This window comes from Ammodytes marinus (genome assembly GCF_949987685.1).
Source record: "Ammodytes marinus genome assembly, chromosome: 21".
Taxonomy (NCBI): domain Eukaryota; kingdom Metazoa; phylum Chordata; class Actinopteri; order Uranoscopiformes; family Ammodytidae; genus Ammodytes; species Ammodytes marinus.
The window spans coordinates 894423-920548 of NC_137225.1; the positions used below are offsets into that span (position 1 = coordinate 894423).

The 26126-nt window shown below is 41.9% G+C and overlaps 1 protein-coding gene across 4 annotated transcripts in view; it reads right to left on the minus strand.

Annotated features, from left to right (window-relative positions):
* Positions 1–14784: 14784 nt before the first annotated feature.
* LOC307267545 (sorting nexin-16-like) overlaps positions 14785–26126 on the minus strand; it is a 118440-nt gene continuing 107098 nt past the window's right edge. For 2 of the 4 annotated variants that reach the window (XM_080049892.1, XM_080049889.1), the window contains exons 8-9: positions 21952–21993; positions 14785–19652 (exon numbers count right to left, since the gene is read on the minus strand). In XM_080049892.1, the coding sequence (XP_079906018.1) occupies positions 21975–21993 (19 nt within the window). In that variant the 3' untranslated portion in view covers positions 14785–19652; positions 21952–21974. The remainder of the gene's footprint in view (positions 19653–21951; positions 21994–26126) is intronic. The other 2 variants (XM_080049891.1, XM_080049890.1) reach the window with 2 other exon arrangements.

A 26126-nucleotide genomic window follows, 5' to 3' on the forward strand; every position in this document is an offset into this window, starting at 1 on the left:
TTTGGACAAAGTCTTGTGCTAATCAAAGACGAACTCATCCATATTCGGGTCTGGCATACATCTTGTGCCAATGGGTGTGCTCCATAAGAGTATGCTAACCAAGGGCGCCCCACTTAACCCTTAACAGGGACTACAGGTGAAAATGAGCCTGCATGGCTAAATCTGGCACATTCACATGTTGAACTTTGGTGCTCATGTTTATTAATGTGCGCGGTCCCTTCTAAATAAAGAAATCTAAAAAAAAAAAATGAATAAGAAAGAGGGGTTGGATGGACAGATTGGCAGAAAGATGGATGCTGGCATGAGTACAAAGTGCATCCCCTGCAGGGGCCAGCTGCACCAACTGGTCGTAAACCTGGTCGTAACTTGGTGTTCTAAATCTGATCCAACAGTTACACCAGTCGCACCAACTGGGTTTATGTTTTTTTTCACTAAGACTGGGGCAAGCGTAAAGTCAAAATTGTAATCCTTTTCCATACCAATGTTGTGTCAACAAAAGCCAAAGTATGAGAGAATATGAGTAGGCCTATTAAATGCGTGCGGACCGGAATTGTGTGCCCTATGCACGTTACCCTTTAATCAGCCTCTCTCTCTCTCAAGGTAAAATGCCTAAACAGGTGTCTGCCTTTACGCCCTTACAGCCATCACCGTGTCGAATTAATGCCATCAAGTAAACTGTTGATCCGCCTGCAGCTCCGCATGGATTCCTTTTTAAAAGACTCAGCTGTTGCCATAATGCTCTGACGCAGAAATAACTTGATGTGCTGTGGCATTAATTGCAGACGGTGATGGCTGTCAGGCAGCACGCAGGCAGGCACCGGTATAGACTGGCTTTACCAACCTTGTCTCAATGTATTTTTTTGCCCGTGTCCACCTAGCTTTTTTCGGGCAGAAACTGGCGGTGTGCTTGCATCAAGCGTGTGAGCAATGAAAGAGTATGGAACAATTTATTGGACATTATTATCTGTAAAAGCAAAACAATTTTGTAAAAGGACAGAATCCAATTGACAGGTATCATGATTCACACGTATTTCACCATCCACAAACCTGTAATTTTTGGCAAATATGTAGAACTTATTCTGAAAATACAAAGTCATATTTACGCATTTACGGATCCATTTCTACATGTGAAACAGGGTTTGCATATTTATGGATTGCCTCCTGTGAGTTTGTGAGCCACATTACATGTTTACATAATTTTGTCCAACTTCTACCACTGCAGATCTGTAGAATTAATCTTACAAATGAGTGGTGCAATAATTCTTATGTGAGTAATTGTGTTTTGTAAAGTTATATCCACACAAATAAAAAAAATAGTTGCAAATATGTTGAATTTATCCTGTAAATGTGTATTTTAGTTCCACATAAAAATAATGTTTTAAAAATAGTTTCACCCCAAACAAATACGTCTCAACTCATATTTACGCATTTACGGATCCATTTCTACACGTGAAACTGGCTCTGCATATTTGCAAATCGCTTCTTGTGCGCTTACGTAATATTGTCCAATTCGTCCCGCAGAGATCTGTAAAATTTAATTCTGTAGTTAAGGTACAGTAAGACAGGTCCACCAGCAGATGGCGATTGCCTGGCGCAGCAGCCAGTGTGTGTGTGTGTGTGTGTGGGGGGGGGGGGGGGGGGGGGGGGGGGCACCTCATTGGTTCATTTGGACGCCTGTTACGCGCACAGAGGAGAAAAAAACAACACTCTTCACTGAAGTTGCAGTTGTCCGACGGCGTTCCTCTTGAATGACCAAAGCAGCTGACTGCAAACTAGAGGAGCTGAGTACCGGTGATAATAATAAGGTATGTTGTTATTCTGACTCACCATTATGCTATCAAATACAGTAGTTCGTTAGCTGGTCACCTGCGTGTGTAATCAGCATTTCTTGCTAGGCTAGCTTGTTGACTTATTACTAATGCTGTCAAACGATTAAAATATTTAATCGCGATTAATCACATTAATGTCATAGTTAACTAATCGCATTTTAATTTATTCTAGCCTGAATGTCCCTTGATTTCTTTTTGTCCTATTATTTTTTCTCATTTTAATGCTCTTATCACACCCATTCTAATTATGATATTTAAGAAGAAATACACTGAATTCAGTGTATTTCTTCTAAAATATCATAATTTGCAATTCAGTGCAAATAACAATAGACCCCCCCCCCTGCACCCCACCCCTAGAACAGCATTAACAAACATATTGGAACTTATTTTTTTTATTTAAAAACCAAACCATGAAACAACATAGGGTATATTAACCCTCTGAGGTCGACTCGCGACTTCGCGTGAATGCGCGCGTGCGCGCATATTTTTATTAATATCTCTGTGAATAAACGGCTGAGAAATGAAATGAAAACATCGTCTGAAACTAGACATTCTCCTGTTTCCGGGGTATGTTCTCGCGTTACTCTCCGTCCACTACAGGCTAAAGGCTGTTACATACTCCGCGAGAAGAAAGAAGAAAGTTCTCGGTGACAGAGCTGCGAGAAGTTCTTTCTGGTCTGACATTACATACTTCACGAGAACTCAACTGCCGAACTCCTCACCGCGGCGCATTGTTACCATGGAAATTTGACTCAGTAGCGCCAGCTGATTTCACTTCGCTTTCCTCATTGACTTCAAACTGACCAATCACACAGTAGTTCTCGGACAAGCTGCGAGAAGAAAGTTCGGCCCGGGTAATGTGTCGAGAACAAGCTGCGAGAACAGCTAAACAAGAGCTGAGAGAAGAAAATGACGTCATTTTCTTCTCACAGCTCTGTCACCGAGAACTTTGTTCTTTCTTCTCGCGGAGTATGTTACAGCCTTTAGAGAACAACGCGAGAAGTGAGCCTCCTTCTCCAGCACATTGTGCGTCACTCCATGCGCTATTGGTTGGACCTGCTTGTCTCGTTGCGCTATTGGTTGGAGGTGCTTGTCTATCAATGTTTCTGAAACGAAACCCACGTATCAGCACTAAGTAAAACACTAAGGACATACCTTATTACCGTAGTACCTGGGGTTTTTCTCACTGAAGGGAATAGGACCACCCCCCCTCGAGGCTCAATGGATGAAAAAGCGCGCTAAAGTGCCCTTCAAGAGTGGCGAAAAAGAGAAGAAATGCCTTATTGGCTGCCCTTTTCACGTGCAAAACATGATTAGGTGCCCTCTAGGGTTCTCCTTCATACAATAAATTATGATGATGTGCCCTCTAGAACAAGAAAATTCAATGACGTGCCTTAATGAGTGCCCTTATAGTCCCCTTCTGCCCGTCTGGTGCCCTTTTAGTGCCCCCTTTAGTACCCTGATAGTCCCCTTCTGCCCGCCTGGTCCTTCTAGTGCCCTTCTAGTACCCTGATAGTCCCCTTCTGCCCGTCTGGTCCTTCTAGTGCCCTTCTGCCCGTCTGTTCCTTTTAGTGCCCTTCTAGTACCCTGATAGTCCCCTTCTGCCCGTCTGGTCCTTCTAGTGCCCGTCTGGCCCTTCTAGTACCCTGATAGTCCCCTTCTGCCCGTCTGGTCCTTCTAGTGCCCTGATAGTCCCCTTCTGCCCGTCTGGTCCTTCTAGTGGCCTTCTGCCCATCTGGTGCCCTTCTAGTGCCCTGATAGTCCCCTTCTAGTGCCCTGATAGTCCCCTTCTGCCCGCCTGGTCCTTCTAGTGCCCTTCTAGTGCCCTGATAGTCCCCTTCTGCCCGTCTGGTCCTTCTAGTGGCCTTCTGCCCATCTGGTGCCCTTCTAGTGCCCTGATAGTCCCCTTCTGCCCGCCTGGTCCTTCTAGTGCCCTTATAGTACCCTAGTGCCCTTCCAGTGCCCTTCTAGTGCCCTGATAGTCCCATTCTGCCCGCCTGGTCCTTATAGTGCCCTTCTAGTGCTCTTCTGCCCGTCTGGTGCCCTTCTAGTGCCCTTCTGCCCGTCTAGTGCCCCCATGGTTGAAAAAGTGTGCTAAAGTGCCCTCTATGGTGGTGAAAATGAGAGAAAGTGCCTTATAGCTGCCCTTTACACGTGAACAAAAATTAATGAGTGCCCTAGGTTGCCCCTCCATACAATAGGCCTAAATGATGATGATGTGCACTCTGGAGCAAGAATATGGCAAACCGAAAAAAACATGTTGTGGTTAGCTATTGAGGTACAGACGTTCCTCTCCTTGGTAGCTGACGAACGGGGAATGCGAAAGAGGCGTTGCTTTCATGTGGCGTCGCTATGACAAACAGCTACATCGAGTGGTACTCAAATCTCCACTGGATAACTAAGCAAAAAGCGGATTAAGAGTATGTCAGTACCCATAGTGGAAAAGCGCAATTAGATGCAAAGCTAGAAAAACTTAATATTTTCAGTTTGCATAATCCGTTTAAAATGTATATACATTTTTTGAGCGTTCAAGATCATTCAAAGGTAGGTCATTTCATGCAAGAGAGACGATAATAGTCAGCTATCACCTCAACATGAAGGAAAACTTCCTTAAATGTTTCCGTAGCTGGCTGTCAGCGGTCAAAGACTGTACGGTAGCGGCACATTGAATTTTCTCCAAATTTTTACTTAAATGTTAGTAAAGATGAAAGCATCAAGGCATCCTCTGTCATGACTCACGGCTCGGCAGTCTCTCCTCCTCCTCTATGTGTTTTCCCTTGTCTGTCTCTCCTTCTTGTGTTTCATGTGGGTACCTCCCTGTTGGCATGTGGGCGTGGTGGCACTCCAGGGCAGGCTGTTCCAGGTGTGGATCGTTGGGCTAATCAGGACAGGCTGTTTCCAGGTGTGGATCGTTGGGCTAATCAGGGCTCCCTATTTTAACCTGTGGACTCCAGTCATTCAGCGCCAGAGTATACTACGTACCAGAGCGGTAACTACCCGAGACCAGGATATCATGTTTGTTGTTTTCTTTCTGCCTCCAGTTGGAGTTCGTACTAACTCCGCTCCTCTTTCCTTCCGTGCCAGTTGCCTCCGCTGTTCGTCTTTCCTGCCCGCCTGCCTGCGGATTTCCGGATGTCCACTTGCCTCAGCTCGCCACGCTAATCTGCCGTCCAGTGTCCAGCCAGCCTGCCTTAAATAAACATTGTTCTATACTGACTACCTGGAGTCTGTTCTGCTTTTGGGTCCGACCTTCGAGCTATCATAACATCCTCCTTTCTTTGGCTAAAATGTGAAAGTGCACAATGATGTGAACAACTCATTTTGGTGTTTATAAAGTCGCTAGAATAAGGGGAAACAGTGTCTTTGAAGCAACATTTTTTCTGGGGGAGGACCCCCAGACCCCCCGTTTAATTGCATGAGCCCAACAATTTTTTTAAGGGCTACATGGAGATGTAACAAGTGCCCCAAATGGGACCTTCAAGGGAGCGCTTGCTAAGGTTAGGGGATAGGACCTTCCAGGCAGCGCTGCCTTTAAGGCCCTGTTGGGGTAACAAAACACCATCAAGTTAGAAAAGCCACTGTGTCCGCTGGTGGGGCCCCATGTTGTCCATAATGTGCCCTTTTTATTTTTTCGCCCCTGCCCTTCAAACAGTCAGAGTCCGCCACTGGTTGCCATGGTGCTGCTGCAGCCGAGGCTTCGTAGCGAAAATTAATGACTGGCGGCTGCCACTAACATTCACGGAGGTTTTGGTGCGCGCGCAGGGTTATAAGTAGGATTTTGCAAATGACAGGCTTTCTTTTCTGTTCTTTCCCGCGAAGTCCCAGTCACAACACGGAAGACTAGTGAAGGTAGGGCTGCTCGATTATGGCAAAAATGATAATCAAGATTATTTTGATTGATATTGTAATCACGGTTATTAAAGATGATTATTCATTGTAGGGATGCACCAAAATGAAAATTCAGCCAATTCTTTCAACATTACATAAACAAAACTCCCAATTGTGCTCCTCAAACATAGCCTACAACTAAAAAGCCACACAAAATAAATAATCAGTAAAACCTTCGAATCAAAGAGTAAAATTAATATTTTACTAGGGATGTGATTGTGACTTGTACTTCGACTTATAAGAGGAGGTAGGCTATGAATCTACAAAAAGATCGACTTATTGCCTTCTCTTTTTTTGCAGTGCACGCTGAGTTGCTGTAAAAAAAACTACACCACAGCTGACACCGTAATGTTCAGACTTCAGAATTTGCATCAGAGCGCTGATCAAATTAGACGCTTTATTTAAACGAAGTCCATGCTTACTCAACTCAACTCAACTTTATTTATAAAGCCCTTTAAAACAACCACAGCTGAAACAAAGTGCTGTACATAATGCAGATAAAACAATTTAAAAACAAAACAACAATTTAAAATTCAGGAAAAACAATTTAAACAAATAAAACTAATAAGCACAATGAATAAAATACACCATAGGACACTAAAACAAAATTAAGGTCTCATGCTGGGTTGAAAGCCAAGGAGTAAAAATGGGTTTTAAGACGTGTTTTAAAAATGGGCAGTGAGGGGGCCTGTCTAATATGGAGGGGGAGCTCGTTCCACAATTTAGGAGCGGCAACTGAGAAAGCTCTGTCCCCTCTGAGCTTTCGTTTAGACCTCGGTACCTCCAGAAGCAGCAGATCAGCTGATCGGAGGCACCGTGCAGGGGCATAGGGGTGAAGAAGCTCAGAGAGGTAAGAGGGGGCCAATCCATTTAAAGATTTAAAAACAAATAAAAGAATCTTAAAAAGAACCCTAAAGTGCACAGGCAGCCAGTGAAGGGAGGCCAGGATGGGGGTGATGTGCTCCCTCTTGCGGACTCCAGTTAGCAGGCGTGCGGCCGCATTTTGCACCAACTGGAGACGTGCAAGAGAAGTCTGGCTGACTCCAAAATAAAGTGCATTACAGTAATCCAGCCGAGATGTAATGAAGGCATGGATTACTGTTTCAAAGTGCTGATGTGCCAGGAGCGGTTTGACTTTTGCCAGCTGTCTGATTTGGAAAAAGCTGGACTTTACCACAGAGCTGATCTGCCGATCCAATTTAAAATCACTGTCCATCTTAAAACCCAAATTTAAAACTGTTGGCTTTAAAAACTCTTTCAAAGGGCCGAGGTCAACAGGGGGGGGTTTACAGAGGCCACTGGGACCAAACACAATCACTTCCGTTTTTTTCTCATTAAAATTTAAAAAGTTGAGGGCCATCCAAGCTTTGATGTCCTCAAGGCATGCCAGAAGTGGTGCGAGGGAGAAGGCATTTTTCTTATTTAAAGGAACGTAAATCTGGCTGTCGTCAGCATAAAAATGAAAAGACATGCCATGCTTCCTCAGGATGGATCCCAGTGGCAATAAGTACAGAGAGAAAAGTAGGGGCCCTAAAATAGACCCCTGTGGAACCCCATATGGCAGTGGAGCAGAGCTGGATTTGGAGTCTCCAAGGCTCACACTCATGGATCTGCCGGTTAAATATGACCTGAACCAGCCTAATGCAGTACCACATACACCCACTAGGTGGCGTAACCGAGCCACTAGAGTGTTGTGGTCCACGGTATCAAAAGCTGCCGTTAGATCTAATAGGATTAAAATAACATGTTCACCAGAGTCGTTTGCCAAGAAGATGTCGTTGAACACTCTTAGCAAAGCTGACTCGGTACTATGCAGTTTTTTAAAACCTGACTGGAAAACCTCCATGACATTATGTTCATCTAAGAACGACTTGAGTTGAGTGAACACGACTTTTTCTAAAATTTTGGAAATAAAAGGCAGCTTAGAGATAGGCCTGAAATTTGCCAACACACTGCTGTCAAGGCCAGGTTTTTTAAGTAGGGGCTGGACCACAGCATGTTTAAAACACTGGGGGACAACACCAGAGGACAGACTGCTGTTGACAATGGCCAGGACAGACTGTCCTATGCAAGGAAAAACTGTTTTTAAAAAGACAGGAGGGACCACATCACAAGGAGAGCCTGATGGTTTAATGTGGCCAATCAGGTCTTCTAAAAACGATAATGACACCGGTTCAAACATTTCAAGAGTTGCAGAACAAGGAACAGGAACAGAGGGGTCCGATGCAGGAGCTGAAATGAGAGCCCTTACAGTAGCAACTTTATTGATAAAAAAGTCCAGGAAACTATTGCAGGTCTCAGGGGATGCCTCCAAGCTGACAGGCTGTGGGGCATTAAGAACCGTTTCAATTGTTTTAAATAATACACGAGGGTTGTGACGATTTAACTCAATGAGGTTTGCCAAGTATTTTTGTTTGGTTTGTTTGACCGTGTCCTGGTAGCAGCACCAACAGTCTTTTAATATTTGGAAGGAGACCTGCAGCTTGTCCTTCTTCCATCTCCGCTCGGCTTTGCGGCACTCCCGTCTAGCTGTACGAGACTCCTCATTAAACCAGGGCTCAGGTTTAGACTTGGGCCGCACATTTTTTACTGGAGCCACAGAGTCTAATATGGTTCGGCAGGAGGAGTTAAACCAGGAGCTAAGCTCCTCTGTATTTGCAGAGACAGGGCAGGCTGAGAGCTGGTCAAAAGCCACAGAAAACTGACCAGCAGTTGAAGGGTTAAAAAAACGCCGGCTCTGAACAGAGGCGCTAGATTTAGAGTCAGCACAGGATAAGACAATCTCAAACAAAACAGGCATATGATCAGAAAACGCATCGTCACAAATCTCCAGGTTAGACACAGATAAACCGTAAGAGAGGACGAGGTCTAACGTGTGTCCATGTTCATGTGTGGGGCCAGATGGTTGGTGCTTAGGTGCTGGTTGTAACTTTTTGTCTGTAGACTGAAACTAATGGAGGGGGTGCGGCTCACTGTATATTTGCTCTTGTCGCGCAGATAGTTTGCCGACATGGCACAATATATTCAGGCTCAAGAAATGCAATCAGAAAGCGGAAGCCTTTCCCCTCAACAACGTTAACGTGCAGGAATCCCCGACTATCATTTTACCCGTAAAGCCACAGAGCTTTTCTGCGCGGCGGCTCACACCGGCAAGTTCTCACAGGGAATGACACCGTTACCCACCGCCATCACAGTGTCTCACTCACACCACGTTTCACCGAGTGAAACGCTGCTTCAATCGCGCAAGGCTTTTGTGTTTCGGTGTAACATCCTGGACGAGCGTTTTAACTTTATGCTGAATAAACAATTGCACTGGAATCGCTGAAAGCGACAGTGTTTGGGCGGGGGCGGGGCGGACCGCAGGTGGAGACAGAAGGGTGCGCTGCATTTACTACACATGACCCGGCGTGCCGCACAATAACCGTTTTATTACAATTATCTTGTTTTCATGATCGAGGGAAGCCAAAATTGTAACCAAAATCGAAATTCTATTAATCGCCCAGCCCTAAGTGAAGGTCGCGCAGCTGAGCTAGGAAGTGCTAGGTTCCGGTTTCTGCTTCAAAATAAAAGTCAGAATTGACTTGACGTTTCGCCGTTTTGCCAGTTAAATTATTTTAATGTGAAATTACGCTGTAGGACATGTTCCGTTTGAATTGACAGTAACTTAAATGCGAGCCATATGTATAGTTTGTGGTGTTTCAGTTGTTCTAATGTAACCAGGGTGAAACAGCGTTTTTTAGTTGTGTTGAAATGTCACCAATGCTGATTTAAATGTACCAGTATGTGTTTAGGTACATTTGTTCCTGTTCCTACGTTGATGTGTTTTTGTACCTGTACTGTAGCTTTAAGAGAGGTCCGTGTTTTGTGACGTGTGTGCGGCGCCAAAGCTCAGAATGCTTTTTACTGTCTGAGCGGAGGTATGTTTGTTGTGTTTCTCGTCATATTTTAGCATATAGGTCGTTTTGTGTACAATGAAAATGTTTAATGTGTGACTTAGTGTGTTGTGAATTAAGTGTGTGAACATGCTACAGCGCTGTTTTGTTAGCTAGCACTTAGTAAATGCACTTTTTGAGAGTTTTTGTTGTGTACATGTGCGTCCGGGTATTACAGTGTTTCCCCTTTATTTGTTTGTTAGGAGGGAATGTTGGTCCCGACTACGACAGTTTATGCAGTGACACGTTATTTTCTTTTGGCTCATGCAGGTATGAATGTTTTATCTTTATGTATTATCAATGATGGTTATATTTACATTGTGAAGTGAATCTAGTATGTTATTTTATTTATTTTCATATTATTTTATACATCGTGAGAATGCTTTTTACTGTCTGAGCGGAGGAGGGAATGTTGGTCCCGACTACGACAGTTTATGCAGTGACACGTTATTTTCTTTTGGCTCATGCAGATCCGAATAAATGTGAACAGCCAGACTCCATTGTGGTCAAGTCTCCCGTCTCCCATCCTTCCATCCATTCACACCCCCCCCTCCCCCAGAACACAACGCAGATGATCACACCGTTAACGGATGTGCACTTAGATATTAATATACATGATAAGAACTGTTGCACACCCGTTACACTAACATTACTAGTTGATACAACAGCATGTGAAAAAACCACAACGTTTGCTAGGCCATGACGAGCGTTAATCGCACGATAAAAAAATTGACGCCGTTAAAATGGGTTTGCGTTAACGCCGTTAATAACGCGTTAAACTGACAGCACTACTTATTACACTTAAGCAATATTAATTGAGTGCTTCGCCGTCATTTTTGGCACACAGACATACCGCAAGATTATGCACTAAGGCTTCCGGCTTGGCGAGCAACATGTAGGTCACGTTGCCTAGAACTCCTGCAAATTTTTTATTTTTTGGCACTTTTTTTCCCCCCACTACGGTCAGCAGTTTTGGTGAACTTTTATTTAACACATTTGGTTTACTTTTCTACGATTATCATTAAGCCTCACCTGTGGCCTGTTGCACGGAGTCGCGCCTCGGCCTCTCCTGAGTCTCCGCCTCTGCTGAATCCACCGCCTGAGAGTATGGATGTAGCCTCAGTCAGAATCGATGCCGCGGCAGTCGGCTGAGACCCTCAGTTCAATCAAGACCGAGTTGCTAGCCTTCAAAACCGAGCTCTCCTCCAGTCTGTCTGCTGTCCGCCAGGATGTTGCTAGCTTGCTCTCTACCTGCACTGATGACATCCTGGGCCTCCAAGCTAAAGTGGACCAATTGACACAGGAGGCGGCCAAAATGGAAAGTAAGTGCGATGACTTGGAATCAAGATCGCGCCGCCAGAATATCCGAATCATCAGTGTCCCGGAGGACGACCCCAACTTAGCATCAGCAGCTAACGTTTCCAAGCTACTGATGGAAGCCTTTTTGCCCGGGAAAGAGCCGCTAATTGATAGATCCCACCGTGCTCTGGCGCCGAAGCCTGCTCCAGGTGGCCGCCCCTGCGGCATTGTCGCAAAGCTTCACTACTACACCGACTGCAACGAGATCCTCAGAAAGGCGAGAGAGTTACAACGGATTAATCTGCGCAACATGTCCATCTCCGTGTTCCCAGACTACATCCCCAAGACGGCCCTTCACTGAGGTTCAGCACCTCCTACGAGACATCGATGGAGTCAGGTTTGGGATCCTCTTTCCTGCATGGCTTCACCTATGCTGGTGATATTTGTCCAACTCCACACATGGACAATCAGTGGCGTGCACAGACATTTCGGGGGGCAGGTGCTCAGTGCAAAAAAAAAGGGCACAATATATTCTATCGATGAATGACCAAATAATTTTAACGGCTTCTGCACACATCCTGCGTCTACCTCTGGAGCGCGTCGCCTTACCTTACTGCTGCGTCTCTCGGACTTTTCTCGGACACACATGGAACGTCTCAGCAGCAGCTGCTGCTGCAGCGCTACTTCTAAAAGCCCTATCTTTCTACATAGAGTTTTCATAGATAATTCCCATTAAAAATGAAGTTCTTTCGTGTCATTTATGATGCATATGATTTATATTGAGTCTAATATTGAGTCTGGACAGTAATCCGTGCGCCCCATTGCCTTTTTCTTTTTTTTTTTTTTTTGCTTGTTGGAAGTCTTATTTTGAAAGGGACACACCAGGAAATGGTGAAACTACAGCGAAAGCTGCCAGTATGAAGTGAATATGACTCGCAGCTATCAGTTAAAGCAGAGACCCGAGAGAGACGCGCGGCTCTCAGAAAAAAATAGGCGAGCCTCCTGAGGTAAAGGGGAGCGTCGCTGCAGACGTGTCTCCGACGCGCATCAGCAGTGCGTCTGAGGTTGGATGTGTGCCCGCTCTAGGTTGATTACACGGTCAGTGACAAAAAGTCAGACGCAGACGCGAGGTAGACGCGCAGTAGAGGTAGGATGTGTGTGGAGGCCGTTAGGGTACTTCTACAGCTTATATAGCTTCATGACTGATTTAGTACCACCAACCCACTTTGCGTAGTTAAAATAAAATGTGTGGATAGCTTTTAAGATATTTCAGTAACATTTGAGGAACAGTTCAACATTAAAATCTGAGCTTTAAAAGGCCCTGAACAGTTTACATGACTGGTCTTGACTCATCTTCATCATCGTCCTCCTTGTTGCTGGTGGATGCTTTCATCCAGGAGAGCAGAGAGCTGCTCCCCTGGGCTGCCTGCTGTAGCTCCCTTTGTTTTTCCTTTTTTAACCTCTCCTTTCTAGGCTAATATACTGCAATTTGTAAATAAAAAGAGACCAACCATATGAATAAGACTGCTTGGTTACATTACAACAAGGCACAAGGCTACTTTTTCTGCAGGCAATTGGGAATTGCCTGTTTGTCATTTAGCAAATAAATTACTGCAAGTGAAGTGTTAATTATATAGCCTAAAGTAAACCTAAACAACACTAAATATTCAGCATACTTGTTCTGGACACTGTGTGGTTTTATGTTTGTTAAATCCCCTAGTGGTGTTCGATGATAGTGCAGCCTGCTATAAAACAGGAAGTAGCCATTTTGAAGTGTCAGTCTACATGTGGCAGTCGAGCGATGATTCCCAGCTCCACAATCTCGTGCCATCCTTCGATCTGGTAGCTGTTAAACGCATTGTCTGTAAGTAAATGTTTAAGTTGGAAGTACTCAAGAGTGTATTGTTTGCCCCCTAAGCCTCAGTTGCCAAGCTATAACTTGCATTTATTTGTCTCTGTTATAAAGTAGCCTTTATCATGCATGCAGCGCCACACAGCTGAGCATAAATTAGCCGACTGTCTGCTAGCCCCCCCCCAAAAAAAAAAATAGATATGACGTGATGAACACAACTAATGTCGGCGGAGTTTGTCATTGGTACAGCATGTGAATCTATCAGTATGCTGAATATTTAGTGTAGTGTAGGTTTACTTTAGGCTATATAATTAACACTTCACTTGCAGTAATTTATTTGCTAAATGACAAACAGGCAATTCCCAATTGCCTGCAGAAATGTTGTAATGTAACCAAGCAGTCTCATTCATATGGTTGGTCTCTTTTTATTTTACACATTTTTATTTAAAAATATTGCCTAGAAAGGAGAGGTTAAAAAAGGAAAAACAAAGGGAGCTACAGCAGGCAGCCCAGGGGAGCAGCTCTCTGCTCTCCTGGAGGAAAGCATCCACCAGCAGCAAGGAGGAAGATGAAGATGAAAGGTCAGAGTCAAGTTAACTGTTCAGGGCCTTTTAAAGCTCAGATTTTAATGTTGAACTGTTCCTCAAATGTTATTGAAATATCTTAAAAGCTGTCCACACATTTTATTTTAACTAAGCAAAGTGGGTTGGTGGTACTAAATCAGTCATGAAGCTATATAAGCTAATTATATTATTTTGTCCCAACCATAAGTTATTTCTATGTTACAAGACTTCCAGTAATCTTGTATTTACCTTAATAGGATATTATTAGTACGGAGATCAGGGGCCTAACGAAGACTTCAGAGAGAGAATTTGGGATAAGGGATTATTTAAAAAAATCTGAAGCTGACTGTTTTTTTTTCAAACATACATTTTTTCTTTCTGCTTTTTGGTAATTCTGTGTCTCCAAATTATTCCAGAAAATAGTACTAAATAGCCCACATTGACACAGGTGTTTTAGCCTTAGCTTTCTTCTCAAAGTGCATCAGATTGATGAATTTTACTTTAAAAGGTTCAAATCTTTCTTCCGGGGGAGCATTCCCCCAGACCCCCCTAGAAGGTCCAGGGTCCCAAACACAGTCTCCCAAATTCCTTTGAGAAACACTCTATGTGTGGCCGGGTATTAAAAGTCATTAGGCCACTTTGTACAAGTACCCTTAAAATGATTTGGTCATTCATCGATAGAATCTATTGTGCCCTTTTTTTTTGCATTGAGCACCTGCCTCCCAAAATGTCTGTGCACGCCACTGTCAAAGAGGATGTGTGCACCTGTGGTCTGCAATTGCATATTGTGTTCAAGAGTTTGGGTTGGTTCGTCAGGATGCAAGCTACAAAATAAACGAATGCTGTTTGTGTCCTGTGCCCTTTCAAATGCTGAAGGTACAAAATGGATGAAAAAGTGTTGCAAAATTGACAACAATCCAAATGTCAGGGAATCCTTTTTGGAAGCATCGGTATAAGACCCTCACCATTAAGCAAACAAAGAAGCCTAAAAAGTGAGAATTTTGCATTTAGGCGTACACCTCAATGTTTATAATAACAGTTTAGTGGTGCCATTTCAGTGAATCTGCACTTTTCAATTTAGTACGAAACAACGAATAAGAGGGCCAAACGCTTAAAATCAGAGACAGAAGGATAGAGATCATGCTGAGGTGAATGGTGAACGAAAACTAAACACTAATGCAAACTTTCTCAAAATAAGTAGGAAGAATCAAATCCCTGTAACAACAAACTGTGTGTGAAATAATCTATGCATTAAGTCCCCTCTATACAGAGCCAATGTACAGCTTTAAAAATCCTATAAAGAGTAGTTTTTGTTTTTGTGGTAAGAATTTATTACATTTCCAAAGCATTTTAAAATTGGACATACTGTTTATGTAAGCCCACATCCTTTCAGCAGACTTATCAGGTCCAACAGTGTTAGTTCAGAGCTCTGCTACAGACATCCAATTTAATGAAAGCATGGATTTTAAATGTGAGGAAACTGGAAATTTACATGTTTATTCAATACTCTTAATTCCATGTTTAATTGTGTGTGAACTAAATATTTCCTTCTGATAAACAACTCTGCTATAGCATGTGTTACATTATCTACAGTAAGCATTCCAGTTCAAAATTGTTCTCAGTCTTTAAATCCAGGACATTGCAAGTGATACATATTTGTATACTGCAACTATAGGTGTAAGATTTCATATTAGTTCATGTAAGATTACAAAAGCATTGTGGTCCGGTCTCTTCTCAGCAACAACACATACTACATATGAGTGTAATTCAAAACATAATTTCCATCAGAGGAACATAGTTGGATTGTTTCATGTCCAACACAAATCCAAACACATCAAACAAATCTTTACAGGAAATATGATCAAGGCACTTAAGAGTGAGGGGGATTCACAGAAAAAATAAAACATCAACCAAACTCCATGTACATTAATCACATATTAACACATTCGATCCACTTGGGATTGGAGTAGACAGAGTCAGTGATTGAAAAGGCATGTTTCTGTCTCTAAGTAGTAAAAACCATATCCTAGCAAAAATGTTGGGTTGCCATTCATCCGTAAAGTGCATCGTGTGACTTTTGGCCAGGCCTAGTCTCAGATAATTCATCCTAAACATTTTTATTTTTTTTATCATTTCATCATTAAAGAGTGAAATAAACAGCTCGTCAGTACACGCATTGTCACATATGAAACCTCTGCCTCTCAAGTTAAAAAATAAAATATGGCCTTTTGCAGTATGATGTAACAGTCGGGATTCTGATACATTACTTTAAATGGCCTTGATTTATTAAAACCAAGACCAAAAAGGCTTTGCTCCAACAATTCCCTTTGCCCTCGACTTTCAGAACAGACTCTTTAGTCTTTCAGGTCACAACCTCTTGTATTTTCTCTCACATAAATTAGCACTGCTTAGCAGTGCTTTATGGGGCGCTTCTGTCTGCATTCTTTCCTCCAGTCAAGCTGAGGTGCATCTTAAAATAAATAAGTGATCAATGGTTTTCAAGTCCCTTAAGAAGCTAGTTGACAAATTACAATATAAACATCATCCCCCTGCAGAATAGAGTTGAATAGAATTGTGTCGTTTCTTGATGCAGTGAGCATCACAGACAAAATTCAATTTCCCTTAACTGTTTCAAGATAAGAGGCAGAAATCTTAAAATCTTTAGCAGATATAAACCAAAACTAAATGCATGGCTACACAATAAGCTTCACAGGTAAAGGTCTGTCTCAAGCCTCAATGACAGCCAATAGCAGTACAAAGCAATGGGATGGGGGTGACTGCAAACAGAAAGTGATCAATTATATGATACCCACTTGGGGCCATATTCACAAAACATTTTAAGGCTAAGAGTAGGTCCTAACGTGCTGATTTAGGAGTACATCTAAAAAATAAGGGGTGTTTCACTCCTAATTTTAGTATTCCTAACTTTTTAAGATAAGTGTAATTCACAAAGCATTTTAGCGCTAAAACTAGCTCCTAAATCTATGAAAAGCTAGGAGTCCTCGAGAGGACTTCTTAGTCACTAAGAGTAAATCACAGACAATCATTTGATGGTGTTTTGGAGAGATTTAATGCTAGTGAGCCTTAATAGCTGTAAGGGGTTAATGATCTTAGTAAAGCTATATTTAGAAAGTATAGACACATTTATATTTATTACATTTATATAAAAACATATTTATTAAGTTCCTTTTCCTCCAGTTGCTTTGGGTTTACGATGCACTGAAAGTTACTGTTAGTGTCACGTTTGGGTTTAATTTGTTACTAGAGTAGGCCTATATGTGGCACTTCGCAGCATCTCCTCCGTTCCACAGGTCCGCTACTGTATAGTTGCGCGTCTCGCCTTTTTCCTTCCGCATGCACTTTAACATTTCGCCGGCTGTTGTTTCTAACTGGTGAATTTCCCGGTTCGTCGCTGTCTGGCTATTGCTGTATAGTCCGCCGTGGAGAGAAATACAGTGAAATACAGTGGATATTTTTTTCAATTCAAATCATTGTAAAATTTCAAACGAATATGCCTATGTGGCGCTATTGGAGGCTTATTGTGAACGAATGTGTGGGAAACCCTACAGTATGATATCTTAGTTTCATGTTATCAGTCTCACTTGTCATTAATTGTATTTAAAAACTCTTTACTTTAATACAGCGACATAATATGGATATCTCCCACAGTGTTTCTATCATAAAATCACTATAAGGGACTCATTCTCTCTCAGCCAATCACTGTGGGCATAGAAGGTATGAACATGACATCATCCATAGCAACAGGATCAACCCCGCCCTCTATTATTAGCTTAGAAGTCCCTCCCATTCCTTAGTAAAAGTTGGTTTTAGCAGCTTTGTAAATAGGTTTTAAGAAATTACTCCTAACTAAGAACTTTTAGTGCTCCTTAAGAGTACTCTTAGCGCTAAGATAAAATGTTTTGTGAATACGGCCCCTGGTCACTAATGTTTTTATCCTGAGACATTTCATATATTGAGTCTTCTTTCTAGGTGGTTTGTGGAGACGGCCTCTTATCACAACTAAGGAGCCATAAGGAAATCGTCTGCAGAAAATGTTGAGGAGATGGTTCAGGTTTTTCGCAGATTGTGCCAATTGTGAAAGTCATCAAACCACCCAAATGGCCTGGGGCCATATTCACAAAACATTTTAAGGCTAAGAGTAGGTCCTAACGTGCTGATTTAGGAGTAACTCTCAAAAATAAGGGGCGTTTCACTCCTAATTTTAGGACTCCTAACTTTTTTAAATAAGTGTAATTCACGAAGCATTTTAGCGCTAAAACTAGCTCCTAAATCTATGAAAAGCTAGGAGTCCTCTTGAGGACTCCTAAGTCACTAAGAGTAAATCACAGACAGTCTTTTGATGGTGTTTTGGATAGCTGTAAGGGGTTAATGATCTTAGTAAAGCTATATTTAGAAAGTATAGACACATTTATATTATAGCCAATCACTGTGGGCATAGAAGGTATGAACATGACATCATCCATAGCAACAGGGTCAACACCGCCCTCTAGTCTTAGCTTAGGAGTCCCTCCCATTCCTTAGTAAAAGTTGGTCTTATCAGCTTTGTGAATGGGTTTTAAGAAATTACTCCTTACTAAGAACTTTTAGTGCTCCTTAGGAGTACTCTTAGCGCTAAGATAAAATGTTTTGTGAATATGGCCCCTGGAGTCATTTAAGTTAACTTATTTCTTTTGGTCAAGCCAAACTCTGGCTCTGTTAACCTGCGGCCACGGTCTGAAGACCCCACAAATACAGTTATCATATGAAGTTGAAAATAACACATGCAGCACTGTTCATAGGGAAAACAGACTGTTGCAGTATAAATCGGATCCCTTTCACCCCATACGGAGATCTTGAGTTAAAAACTGGAGGGTTAAAAATGGTGCACTATGTAACTGTGGGGGTTTAAAAGAAATAAAAGATGTCTAAGGTATATCCTCATATACAGGTGAAACTCGAAAAATTTGAATATCATGCAAAAGTTCATTTATTTCAGTAATTCAACTTGAAAGGTGAAAATAATATATTATATAGACTAATTACATGCAAAGTGAGATATTTCAATCCTTTATTTGTTATAATTTTGATTATTATAGCTAACAGCTTATGAAAACCCCAAATTCAAAATCTCAGAAAATTTTAATATTACATGAAATCAATAAAGAAGGAATTTTGAATACAGAAATGTCGGCCCTCTATAAAGTATAATCATCCATATGTACTCAGTACTTGGTTTGGCCCCCTTTTGAATGAATTTTTGCCACAATTCCAATTCATTTTCCATGATATTCTAATAATACGAGTATCACCTGTAAATAGAACAAATTTCGTTACAGGAAAATTGGATCCCTTGAAAACAGTTTGCAGTTAGAAAATTTGCCTGAACATTTACTGTTTCACTGTTCTGGTTTACATCAATAGGGCCCACAGTTTTGTTGACAAACACATTCTAGACTTACATTTGGTTAAGGTGGCTCAGAATAATTAAGTTTTGATTTATGATTATAGAATAATTCAATACTATGAAATACATGTAGAGTAAATTAACTGCAGGCACTGCAAATGTAAACAAACCCCCCTTCCCTTCATACAGTAGTGCGAGTCAGCCCTATGTTCCCACATTTCCTAAGGATTTTTTTTTTCACAGACAATTTTGAAAATTAGGCCCTATGTTCCCACAGCTCGATGATCCTGAACATGGTGATTAGGTTCAGGCATCACAGCTGGGTGGTTAGGGTAAGGGTGAGGGGACAGGGAGAGGTTAAAATAGGAGTGATACCGACACACACAGACATACCTTTCTCTATTATATAGTTAGATTACTTGAAATGTGGGACCATCCGGCTGTGGGAAGATAGACACGCCCCCGTGGGAACATATGGCCATGGGAACATAAGGCTTAATTTTGAGAGAGAAAAAATCTTAGAATGTGGGAACATAGGGATGTGGAAACATAGGCACGCTCCCCATAGTGCACCTTTAAACAGCTAGCTACAATGTGTTGAGATGAGACAGGGGGAGCAGGTAATGGTGTGGTCAAAGGGAGGGCAGAAAAACACAAAAAACAAGTATATGGAATAGCACTCAAACATGAGGAAGGTGGAGGGATCTAGAAGGGGAGAGAAGATGAAAGAAAAGCTCTAAAAAGAAGGAGGATAACTAGTGTTGCTAGTGTTCAGGCAGCTTGTGGTGGTAAAGCTGAGTGACCTGGATGACCGGAGGAGAGGCGCCCAGCGTTGGCCCACACCAACAGGCGGAGGATCGCACCGGCTGGACCTCACATCTGCCACTGGAGAGAGGGGAGGGTCACAGACAGCAAAGGAAACACATTTAGCATTTGATTTAAGTTAGACACCAGGTGAGAACTGTACTGCTAGGATCCAAGGAGAAGTGTACAGCAGAGGAGAGATGCTAATAAAGCCCCAACTTGTGAGCTTTTCTTGTGGGAGGAGACGGACGCTGTAATGTTGTTGTTAAACAGCAGCAAGTTAACAGTACACTTACAGGTCGACTGAAAACACACTACGAAGACAGGTTTTAACCTCCGACTCCCTCCCATCTCGGACTGAATAATAGATTATAAAAGGGAGTTATCAGGAACTTTTATAATCTTTTATTTATCCGTATCCCAGATTATTAGATTCACAGTTTACAGTATACAGCAGCAGAAACACACACAATGTGTGACGAGTCTAGCACAAGAAAGTACTGTATATGTTATGTTCTTGCAAGAAAAATCAAATTTCCTGAATAATTTACTACCTGAGCTTACTTTTAGCACCTGGCTTAGTGATATAGATAATTTTGGTAAGTATCTGCAAGACTCATAAACATATAATGTATGGCTCTGGCCCAAATCTGTTTAACAAGGGCTCATTCAATCATGAGATTTTCAATTTATGTCGAGCGACCAGATGGGGAGAGGAAGGAGGAAGACATGAAATTGGAGAATGTCTAATGCCCACACAGTGAGCAAAGGTGCTAGTGCATGTGTTAGTCATGATGCACAGGAGCAGTGTGCCACAGCCAAAAGGTTCACAGAGGAGAAAACGTTACAGGAAAATGAATACACACCACGGTTGGGGACGGATCATTTTCAGATCAATCATTTCAAACTTCACTGTACATGTGAGTGTATTGTTTGGCCAGATGTTTTGGCACCAAGCTATAAAAAGTGATGTGTTATACGAACAACAAACGGTTATTCAGCTAAATAATAACGTTTTAAACCCCTTATTTAATGGTTTCCCTCCATTAGGCCACTGTAGTTTAATTGGAAGGGACTTTGTGTAATACAGTCAATTGAAGATCCTATGCACTGAAAGTGAAAAGACCCCAACCTTTGTTAAAACCCTGACTGCAAGAAAAGAACAGGTTTGGTAAATGGTGATACAATAGTCACATGTTATATGTACAGTCAGTAACCACAGGAGTGACAGTATAACTGTGCATATAGCATACGAGTATTATATTCAGACAGACTTAAAAAACAACTAGGGCTGGGCGATATGACGATATCATATCGTGGACGATATGAAAGTGTCTACCGGGAGAGATTTGGCCATACCGTTTATATCGCGGAGAAAAAAAATGTGGCGGGAGCATAGATGGAGCGGGAGGCAGCTGTCCCTCCGAGTCCCTATAGTTACACTGCAGTTACACCGCCGCGCCACACGGGGGCTCTGCAGCAGAGTTCTGGGCTGCAATACAGCTTCTCTACCCGCAACAGAAGAAGCCTCATCTGTCGCTCTAGCTGTCTAGCTCTGGTGCGCCATGACTACAGTCAACAAACCAACTCCGTGTCACGGTGGCAGAGCAGCTGGTTTTAACGGTCAAAAATGTCATCGGGCAAAGGAAACTTGCTTGCTGCTTCAGCGTGCTGTTGCCGTGACGCAGAGTTGGCTTGTTTTAAGCCGCAAACTACATGGGTTAGCTCTCGTGAGCTAGCTGGCTAATAATGACATATTTAGCCTCCTCGGGGCTTCACCCCCGTGCTGTTATTGTTGGAGACAGCCAGCAAGGCTGGTTTTATGTAACTTTAAAACATGTCAAACTTGAAAATATTATTTGTGTTGAAGCTGGAGTTAAAGTATTACCAGACATTTGCTCATTAGTTAATTTTGACAGCTTTTTTAAATGAAGATGAGCAAATACTGCAGGAAAATTCAAGTCTTTCATTATTTTGATATAGGCAAATTGGAAAATGTAGGCTCTTTGGTTGATGCTGTCATTTTTATTTTGCACTGACTGACTAAAGCCAGACTGGTGTGGTATTTTGCACCAGTTTTTCTTTGTATGGAAATATAATAATAATCTAATGTGATTAAAATTCAGTACGGTTATTGTAATCCTTTGAATTTTAAGGATAAGTACTATATCGTGATATATATCCATATCGTGATATAAAATTACCTATATCGTGATATAAGATTTGGTCCATATCGCCCAGCCCTAATAACAACTATTGCTAAACAACCTTATACCACAAAACAGGACACCTCCATCATAGTACAGCAGTTAACAGTGGGATGCAAGAAGAAATTGAAAAGTATGCCACAGTATCTCTGTTGCATTGGTATGTGAAGTACCTCACAAGTTAAGGGGCTCTTTTTCAGCTTGGGGCAGCACTGCTGTGGGAAGGGCAAAATGAGAGAGGAAAAAAGGAAGACAAAAAACACAAGGGAAGGGTAAACATGAATCAAAGTAATAAACCCAAATTGCCTTCTCACTTTAAATTGCTCATCATCTTAACAGACGTGCCGATGAATTATGTTTTTAAAGGACAAATCAAACACCGATGTGTGCTAAAGTCCAAAAGACTTGGGCCTGAAATTCATCAAAATAAACTTTTGTTTAAGATTTCAAAATATATCCATCCAATTTCCAGCAAATCAAGTGCTGGAACTGAACACTGAGATTCACTTCATGCTGCTGAAAAATGCTTATTCAACAACAATTTAGGGAGTATTTGGGGTTTGAGATGACACGTGCAACAAATGAAGATATTGAGTAAGGCGGAACAGTTGCCAGACTCGCTATATCACGACTCGAGGCAAGACCACAAACAGTACTTGAGACAGCAGCACAGGGTGGACTGTTAAAAAAGTCTAGTGAAAGGTAGTGATGCTGTAGCCCAGTCTGATAAACAAATACTATTTCGAAGTGGTTCGCAATTGTTTCTGCGTATGTGAAGGACTCATGAAGGCACATTGAGATAACCACAGCATAATGCACTACCTAATCACATGGTGTCTATAAACACCATGACCAAAAATGGTGAACATTGAACTGAAGCTACACTTTTGCATTACGATTAGAATGGTTTATCATTATCGTGAGTATTATTAGGGCCCGAGCACCGACCGGTGCGAAGCCCTATTGAAACCGCCAGGATTCTTATTAGGGCCCGAGCACCGACTGGTGCGAAGCCCTATTGAAACCGCCAGGATTTTTATTCTTCTTTTTATTAGTAATTTTTGGCACTTTTCACGCCCTTCCCGTCATGCATAAGTTGAAAATGTTTTGCGTACACATCAGACCTGCAAAAAATTGCGACTTATCGTTGGTTTCGAGACCTTTAATTCATCATAACTCAGGCTGTGTTATACCTCGCTACACCAAATTTAAAAGGATTGCAGAGTAAAGTGGACTCATAACAACTTTTTGTGCAAAAAATAATATGATAGGTTAAGTCCTCAGAAATGAAAGATGATATACCCGAAAGCTAATTTTAATCGGAACCACCGTCTTGCAGCACTGACGGGTCATTCGCCAAAAAACATCAAAAACTGACCTCATGAACCCTTTAATTGATCATAACTCAGGCTGTGTTACACCTAGATGCACAATATTTCATATAGCAATGTAAAATCCCAGGACAAACAAAAAAGCCTCTTGAAGCCCCGCCCCAAAATCAACAGGAAGTCTATTAATTTGAAATATTCGCCAAAAAAACAGGAAGTTGGCCTAACTCCACCATACTCTGTCTCATCTTCTCCAAATTTGTTATGGTTAATGAGATCCACGGCTGAGGAAGCCCGAACACTAATATTCATAGAAAGTGAAAACGCCTTCGCCGTAGCTTGGCGTCTTCGCCAGTAAACAGGAAGTAGCTGTAACTCCACTATACTCAGTCTGATCTTCTCAACATTTGATATGCTTAATGAGATCCAAGGCCTGAGTAAGCCCACACAATAATATTAAGAAAAAGTGAGAGCGCCACCTGCTGGGCAAAGTAAATATTGCATGTTGGTTATTTACCTCCAAGTCCTACACACTTGATCAAATCAACCTCAAAGCTGCTCAGAGAGGTCTAGACAGCCACCATGATAACACGGGAAGCTGGTTCCATTGGCTGAAACGCCACTAAACAGGAAGCAGCTCTAACTTAATTACATTCAGTCATCTGTAGCAACACTGTATCTTAAACTAAACCTTTTCAATAATGAAGCATTGCAGTAAGTTAAAATACTATAAAACAAAATATACTCAAATAGATTCTGTACAATTACAAAGAAATGCATCTTCATGTTCTGACCTCTACCCACAGAAAGTCAGCTATTTTTGTGTTCTTTTTTTCTACTTTGTTCTCCCTTATTTACAGGGCTGCCCTCTAGATGGCAGTATTGCATTACAAATAGAGGGACTGAAGACTTCTCTTGGAGAACAGTGGAGATAAGCCACACATCTTCTAATATTTAATTTAATTGTTGTATTAAATAAAAGTCTTTAGCTACATGTCAGACAAACTTTGATCAAATCAACCTCAAAGCGGCTCAGGGAGGTCTAGAGACAATGATAACACGGGAAGCCGGTTCTATCGGCTCCAAGGCCTTCGTAGTTTCTCTGCGCCATCGCCACGAAACAGAAAGTCGCTGTAATATCGCTCTGCGCTGTCCCATGCGCTCCAAACTTCACCCGCCTGGTAAGAGCCCAGGCCCGAGGACGTCCTCGCATCCGTATTGAACGCGTCGCGGCAACTTCCTCACTTCCGGTGACGGGTATTACTGTGCCGCGCGCTCCGAAGAGGAGGAGACCGCGGCGCGTTCTCTCACGCGGTCGCCCGAAGTACCGAGGCCGGATGGCCAGGACGGTGTCCAGCACGAGAGTGCGAGGGCCCGGTCATCACTGCTCGCAGTTTTAATTAGGGCCAGAGCACCGAGTGGTGCGAAGCCCTATTGTAATCGGTGTGATTTTTATTATTATTATTCCGTGTATTATTATTAGGGCCCGAGCACCGAGTGGTGCGAAGCCCTATTGTAATCGGTCAGATTTCATATTCCCTATTCTTATTATTCTTCCTAGTCATTTTTGGCACTTTTCACCCCTTTCTCATGGTGGAAAAGTTGAAAAACTTTGCGGACAGGTCAGACCTGCAAAAAATTGCAACTTATCAGTGGTCTCAGGATTTGTGCAAAATCAATTGGCCCCCAGGGGCCACAAACGGTTTTTCAGGAAATGCATGCTAAAAAATTGGGCTAGGAGCCTGAAATTGTAGGACAACATGTAATGGCCCAAGGCGCACATAAATGCAATTTTTTACCTATACTAATAAAAAAACACCACCTTAACTATGTTTACAGTTTACATTTTTTTTTAATGAAATGTAAACCTCAGTGAATCATTTGCTCTTGTTTCTCTGTCCTGAGACACAGGCTGAGACTTGTTTAAATGTTACAAATTGAGCTAATAAACTGAACTTTGAATTTTTTTGCTGCAGAAGTTATCTCAGCTAATTTTTGTTATCTAATTTGATAATAAGGTGATTGTATGCAGAATGCTCATGCCAGAAACTCATACAGTGGTTTTGTACAGATAAAAAAATAAATATTAGCAGGTTCTCAATAGTATTTCAATTTAGGGGGGGCGCGAAAAAATTTCTGTCCCCTAGGGGGGGCATGACAGAAAATAATTGAGAACCACTGGTCTACAGTGTTTGTGTATTTTTGCACTTTCCATGAACCGTTTAGTATGATCTATCTGAAGGACTTGGTGCCAATATACGGGGAAGATGTATTGCAATAAGAGTAAAATCAAATCAAAATGGTTAATAATAGGCAGTGTTTCCAACATCACTTTAAGAGACTGTGGGAGAGGCTGAAAACCATCTAGGAGGGTCTGGGCCGGGGGCATGCCCCCCAGGAGAAAATGTTGTACCTTTTTAAAAGTTAAATGCAATAATCTGGTTTACTTTGAAAATTAAGAGGCAAAATCTGATTAATTTCCCTACGTCTCCTGTGTAGTAGATGACTATTTCCTTGAATATTTTGGAAAGACTGGTTCACATTACCTGAGCTATTGAAGAAAAATATTGATTTTTTTAATATATCAATATAGAATACGCACTAAAATCTATTTTAAATAGGTGTGTCCTGTGTAGTATAAGCCTACTATGTTCTGGAATAATTTGACACTAGGTCACATAACCTGGAACCTATTGAACATTTTGAACACAAATGTTTGTTGTACATCAGTGATTCTTGAGAAGTGGGACAAAACAGGGTGCAATGTTGAAAAAATACAAACATATACTAAGCTACTGAGCTAAGCTTTGACACAACCTCCCAGCTTTTTTTTTTTTTTACTGTCATTAGCCTATCACCACCTTCAGATTTCCTGTTTGACGGTGTTGACATATTTAACGTTTCTTAAACATAACAAATGGAATCTAGTAGCCATTTAGTTTTTCTGTTGATGCTAGGTGCTAGTTTGAACTACTAAAAATGTCAAATAACTTCTTCAGAATTTTAAGTCGGTGTTGACA